This window comes from Convolutriloba macropyga, chromosome 15 (genome assembly GCF_964194025.1).
Source record: "Convolutriloba macropyga chromosome 15, txConMacr16.3, whole genome shotgun sequence".
NCBI lineage: Eukaryota > Metazoa > Xenacoelomorpha > Acoela > Convolutidae > Convolutriloba > Convolutriloba macropyga.
The window spans coordinates 9,506,150-9,512,607 of NC_134482.1; the positions used below are offsets into that span (position 1 = coordinate 9,506,150).

General features: G+C 35.8%; 1 protein-coding gene across 1 annotated transcript; it reads left to right on the forward strand.

Annotated features, from left to right (window-relative positions):
• Window positions 1-959: 959 nt before the first annotated feature.
• Window positions 960-6,142, forward strand: LOC142354340 (rRNA methyltransferase 3, mitochondrial-like). Its single transcript, XM_075406613.1, has 5 exons — window positions 960-1,316; window positions 1,937-2,099; window positions 4,403-4,483; window positions 4,715-5,049; window positions 5,808-6,142. The coding sequence occupies exons 1-5, from the start codon at window positions 965-967 to the stop codon at window positions 6,062-6,064; spliced, it is 1,188 nt and encodes a 395-aa protein (XP_075262728.1). The 5' UTR covers window positions 960-964; the 3' UTR covers window positions 6,065-6,142.
• Window positions 6,143-6,458: the final 316 nt, after the last annotated feature.

Consider the following 6,458-nt stretch of genomic DNA (forward strand, 5'->3'; position numbering starts at 1 on the left):
TTCTTGGTGCAAAAAATGTTGATTAATTTTTAAGTTTCGCCTCACTGTTCGTTCTTTTTGTCGGCTTGTTACCTAGTCTCGTTAAGAAAACTTTTCATCTGCTGTATAGTTAGTAAAAGGTAAACTTGTGTAGTTAAGGTTTTATCTGACTGCATTTTGACGTTGTTACCAGGTGCTTTTAAATTTAGATATTCATTTTTTGCCGCCAAAATTTTGTTGGTGCTATTTTTTTTCTAGTCTCTTCAATGTCAGGTCACGTTGGTGCTGTAATGAAGCATGGCATTAGTAATTCAATTAGTAGATAGAATGTGTAACGATTGTTTTAAACTCAAACATCTATTTTTGTTATCTCTTGATTTGGTTGACATTTTAGTCAAAAATGTAGATGAGCTCGGGTCGGAACATCATGTGCGAACGCACATTAACGAGCCGCCTTGTTGTTTATACATTTCAAGGTGTTCAGGTTCACTTTTTGCCTAGAGCTGTGTTTGCTTCTCTGGAAGAGCAAGTCAATATCCAGACTCATACTAATTTGCGACTCTTTTGAATCAAGAGCTTTTTGGACTGCCTCCATAATTGTGGACTGGAGCTGTATGTGATAACCACATCTGGCTCGGTTGTGATAAAGTCATATTAAGCCCGATAAGGTTGACAATGATTTACGTACATGATTTATAGTGTGAAAAAGAATATGTACCCGGTGTTAAACCTAAAACTTTTTGGCCAACGAGTTAGTTTTACGTTTAAAACTGCGTATATATTCTTAAATCATTACGTCTGTAAGTGGACGGATGGCTTTCAATCAGTGTATCAACCCTAAATGTTCAAATGGTCATCACACAGCCTCGTACTGCTTTCCGCAGTAATACTTTTTGTTCTCATAACTTTGCTTCATTTGGTTAATTCATTAATTCATGCTCAATTTCCTCTGTTGAAGTTTTTACTGTTCATGTTTTTAGGTTGAATGATGTCAACCTTGACTCAATATTTCAAGCGTCTGGCGCACTCACGCTCTAGGCGTCGTCTCGCTGTTCCAAAATCTACAAAACTTAAATTTACAGACCCTTCAACGGATCTTGTTTCAAACTCTGATCCAGAAAATGCCAAAAGTACGGGAAGTGTTCCTGCCTTGCAAGAACCGCAGCATAAAGTTACACATTTGTACAAAGGACGGAAAGTGATGAAGTTCGATTCGAAGCGAAGTCGGTCACATATTGAAAAAATGATATTAATTCGAAGTTGTAGCAAGACAAGAAGAAGAGAAGGCAAAATTTTACTAGAGGGGAAGAAACTCATAACCGATGCAATTGTTCAGGGTAATGATGTACTAGATATTAATATAAGATTATGGCCTACTTCTAAAATAGGGATGGGAAATATAATTTTTCTGTATAAAACAATTGAAATGTTTTCAACGCTTCTGTTATTTCTACATAATTACGGTTTTGAAATATATGAATCTTTTCCGTTTGTGTGCCTGAGTGGTGCAAATAATATGCACCCAATAAATGAGTGTGGGGGGATGGGACAACAAACGGAAAAGATTCAAATATATGCTGGTTGCAGAATTATCTAGTTTTTCGAAAGGAAAAGCCCACAAAGCCCTGAATGGTCGGTGAACGCGTATGTATAGGTTACGTGACTCTGCTTGAAGTCAATGAGAACATCGAATGGATTTTATCGAAAAGTGGTTCGAGATATTAAGACAGAATTTTGAAGTGACTTCTGTAGGTTCACTTAACCTCGCTTAAAACACAAAACATGCACGTTTTGAAATGACGAAAGTTCATGGAATTCAACTACTGGGTAAGTATATAAATTTCTGGCATTTTAGCTTCCGGCACTGCAGACTTTCGGCATTTTTAATTGTGCATATGACTGTTTTAAGTTATCTATCATACCTCGCCTTCTAGTACATCATTGTTAACTTCGACAGGAAAAGTTGAGCCGATAGCGTTCTACTCGTGGAATGCGGAGAACTTTCTAGAAGTTCCTGCTGCCGGTGTGACGTCATCAGTGAACTTTTTCATTCTAGAGAAGAGAGACTATTTGAGACTCACTTTATTGGAGACTCCACAGCCTGTTATTGCTCTATGTAGGTCAGTTCAAATGTGCTCATGCCGTATACTAATCAGTGATAATCTTTCTCATTATACCCCTGTGAAATTATAACCCCAATTATGTGCCGTATTTTGTATGGGGGTGGGCTGTGATAAGAAATACCTGTTAACGGTTTTTGATACAATTAGCGAGTTAAATTACCCCAATATTTCAGAGGCTAACTGAATGCTCTGAACACCTGAATATTTATCAAATAAGAATATATGATGATTAATTCCTCTCGAACAAATTTGATCACGCATTCTTTCTTTGCTGACACTAAGCTACAGGTTGACAAAGTTTGAAGAATAATAGTGACAAATCTCAATAAGCCATTGTTTATTTAAAAATCAAACTTTTTAAAAGCCAAAACCACCATAATCTTTCGAGTAAAGAAACTAATTACATTAATTTGGAACTGCATAGGAAACCATTTGTACCCATCAACATTGAGCTTTGATTTGAATTGTTCTTTCTTTATTTAACATAAAAAAAGATCTTTTTTTAAGAACGACTAATTACAATCCGAATTATTTTTGGATTGTAACAGTCCAAGATTGGACCAAAGCTAGCTTTGCTATTACTGTTGGTCCATTAAGAACACTCGATTGTTTCGAATGTTGCAGATCTAGATAGTTTGTTAGTAAACAGATCAAAAATAAACGCTGCATTTTCAAAAATTTTGCAAAAATTTTAATTCCAGACTGCTCTTAATGGAAGTGGAACTAGGACTAGCTCCCTTTGTAGTTTACAAAGATTGTGTTAGTTGTTTTTAATAGCCGCGTCCTCAATTCCAGGCGGCTATTATAGCGCTCCTGTTTTTTTCACAATTCAAAGAATTTGAATTGTATTGGGGCGCTGTCTTTTTTTAAGATCTGTTCACAAATTTTCATGATTTTTGAAGTCAAATTGGAATAGTGATTTTGGTCATGCCGAAACAGGAAGTGGAGCGAAAAAGCGAGTGGTTTTGTGGTGTGAAATTTTTTCGCTCCAAGTTTAAAGTATAGTCAGAAAACGGTGTTTGAACAAAAATTCGCTTTCTCTCTAGTGGTTTTTTATTCACATGCGGCAATTTCATTTTGATGTTTACTGTTTTTTTTTTCAATTTTTTGGATCGGATTATTTTTGTAAATGGTTTTTCCAATCCATTCATAGTCCTTTCTAGGTCTAGTTTTCTGTTTAGTCAATGAAAATTCGTCTAACAGATTTTTGTTTCGTCTTACCCTGACTTCTTGGAATTGACTTTTTCAATGACTTACCTCACTCAAAAAAATGACTATAAGGGCTTTCTCCTTATAGAGCTTATATCTGTCTTTAGTTGTTTCAATTCATGGAAGACCGCAAGCGTCTATCGCGGCTATTTTTTCCGGCAATCTGCCGGCTATGTTCGGGTGTGTACGTCCGGCAAATTTACTCAAAGTTAACTAAAGAAGCTTATATCGGGCAATTTTTGATGAAAAAGGCTGAATTTTTAAATATTTAACCAAAATTTTAGCCAAAAAATTAAATCAAAATTGCCAACAATACTTTTTTTCTTCAAAAATAAAATCAACAGCACTATTGCAAACATGTTTTACATATTTTAGCAAAATTGACGAAATTTTAGGCAAAAATTCGAACTCATAATTTTATGACTTAAACTTCTTTTCTCATTTCTCTAATGTTCATCAGTACACAAAAGCAGTCATATGAATTTCGTTAAACTTATTGTTTATTGGGCGACATAGATGCTCATGGATAACTCAATTAAGTGTTAAAACCTACAGTTATTGAAAAACAAATTGTACAATTCTGTGTTTTAAGCCATGTTGTCTAGGTGTTCTACTTCATCGACTTTTTTTCAGATCAAATGAGGGATAACTTGGACTGCTCTTTTTTATCTGTAATAGGTCACGTAGCAGAACGTCTCGGTACTCGAAGCGGGTTTAATCAATTGAAAAAAAATCTGCTCTCACTTTTTTCTGAAACTTCTCATCCAGTTTTTTTTTACTACAATTATGTGCAATGCAAAAAGTCCACAACATTATTTTCATCCAAACGTTTTTGTTAGTCAAAGAGATTTTGAACGGACTTTATGATAGAAATCATAAAACATAACACATAAATCATAAGGAAAAATCAAACCAATTTTTTCCTTTTGCCTTAATTATTTGTTCTTCGCCGCGTAAGTGCTCTAAGTAAAGCGAACCCTCTGCTTATTCTATGAAAGTTTGAAGTTAGCTTTGCGTAATCACTGACGCGTCGGAATCCTTGTTTATATGTGCGCTCATCGAGAACAGATTTCTTCAAGAAAGTAATTTAGGTTGCCGAGTGACGTCCCCGTGATGGCAGATTCCTTCCCTTTGCACGTAATATGCGATGGAGTCAGGGATCCTGGAAATTTAGGAAATGTTTCTTTTATTCAAAATTAGCGACCAAGGTGTTCCATTTGCACTGAATTTGGCTCATGGAATCTCAGTTTCGATCTGATTTAACCAATAGAATGAACAGCATTCATTTTCATTGTACCAAAACGAAATTTAACCATAATTAAGAAGTTAAGCACTAGCCAATCAGAATGAGAAATGTAGCTATTTAATTTGACAAAAAGAAACACTTCCTGATTGGTCAATCCAGGTACATTAATTCGCAGTGCTGCAGCTGTCGGCTGCCAGAGTTTTCTGGCTCTCAAAGGAACTTGTGATCCCTGGGATCCCAAGGTGGTTCGATCCTCGGCGGGGTCTAATTTTCTGATACCTATTTTAAGCTACGTTTCGTGGAAGGATGTTGGAAATATTTTACCAGATGATACGAAGTATTTATTTGCATCATCAGAGGTCTGTGATTTGAGTTACGATCAAATTGAATGGAGTGATGATGTGGTTGAAAGTAACTTTGATTCTTGGAGCATGTTTGATGATTCTGATTTTCAAGACGACCATTCGGACACTGGCACTGCTTCTGGATTAGGTTAGAATAAAATTGAGATTTTTTTTGAAATTTAGTGGCGTGTTATAGCTCTCGCTGTTTAAACGGAGCAACCCCAAATAGCCGAGTTGCGCACGTGTGCCCAGCAAGTCCAATTATGTGTGACAACAGCTTCTGAATCACAATGAACAGTTACTAGCTTTCCATCTAAAATAAGCTTGTTCTTGACTGCTTTCTCTCATTTCTCTTTAATGCCCGCAGTAGTTTGATCGCGGCGATAACCTTTTTTTTCCATCCTCGCTTTTCCATGTACTCAAACGAATCCGGTTTTCAAGGCCTTGAAATCCGAGAAAACAGACAGTGAAATTCAAGCATATCCAAGGAATTCAAAGGAATGAACAAACCGCAAATTGCGGACAAATTGTTTTTTTTCTACATGAAGTGTCGGAATCCAAAAGTAACTGGATACTTAGGTAAAACCGAATCATTAAGTAACAGTACATTGACTCATCAGAGCTCACAGCTCAAGTAATATTTGTCAATATTAAATCTACTAGCCTTCAATTTATAGGTTGCATTCAGCATTGTTATCTGGCTAAGCAGAGCTTCGCTATTATACGAGACTTATCAATTTTATTTAATAGATTTTCTTGCTTTTGTTTTCCTCTTTTTGTCTGTTTTAGTATAATTGACCAGTTTGCCCTGCTATAATAGCGCGGATACAAAAATCACGCGACTCTGTAAATTAACATCTCGTATAAGCATAACTGATGCCTTTAATATTTCCTTTTTCGTTTTAGAATCCAATCAGGATCAATCAAACAAATTAGCTGTCAAATCCGAACCATCATCAGTTGGTCTTGTTATTTCAAACGAAGGTTGGGGAATGTCTGACGCAGCTGCGAACGCAATGGAGAAGTTGGGAGGGTGTTCAGTGCACGTTCCAATGAGTGAGAGTGTGAACAGTTTAAACTGTAGTATTGCTGCTTCTGTTATTATGTGGGAACTGAGAAGAAAGTTCAGAATGAAACTGAGCAAACTGAATGAACCCTTTTGAATATTTTGTAATTGTGTCTGCTAGAGATATGTGATAGTTGAAATAAATCAATCAAATTCGAAACAATCCGAAAAGCCATTTTCCTTTTGAAACTAGCTTTGTTATGCCAATCTTGGACAATTCAGATCTTGCACAGGGAAAAACAAAAATGGCATTGAAAACTTTTTTGGCAATGAGAAGTCAAGTTGCAGTAGTTATTTAAGTGACTTAATCCGAAGTAGTTAAGATGATAGAAAGCGATTAATTTAAAGAGTCAGCTTTCCGAATTGATTTTAAATACGTATAAAAAACAGTGTTAAAACAATTTTTCCTTTCTCTCAGAATGTTTTTTTACGTGTGGCGATTAGACTCCGCGTTCATTGTTTTTTTTTCTTGTTTTTCATGAATAATTGTT

Coding starts and splice junctions, on each gene's coding strand:
- LOC142354340 (XM_075406613.1), top strand. CDS start 965: ATGATGTCAACCTTGACTCAATATTTCAAGCGTCTGGCGCACTCACGC. Junction 1,317..1,936: donor AACCGATGCAATTGTTCAGG/GTAATGATGTAC, acceptor TAACTTCGACAG/GAAAAGTTGAGCCGATAGCG. Junction 4,484..4,714: donor GTCAGGGATCCTGGAAATTT/AGGAAATGTTTC, acceptor ATTGGTCAATCC/AGGTACATTAATTCGCAGTG.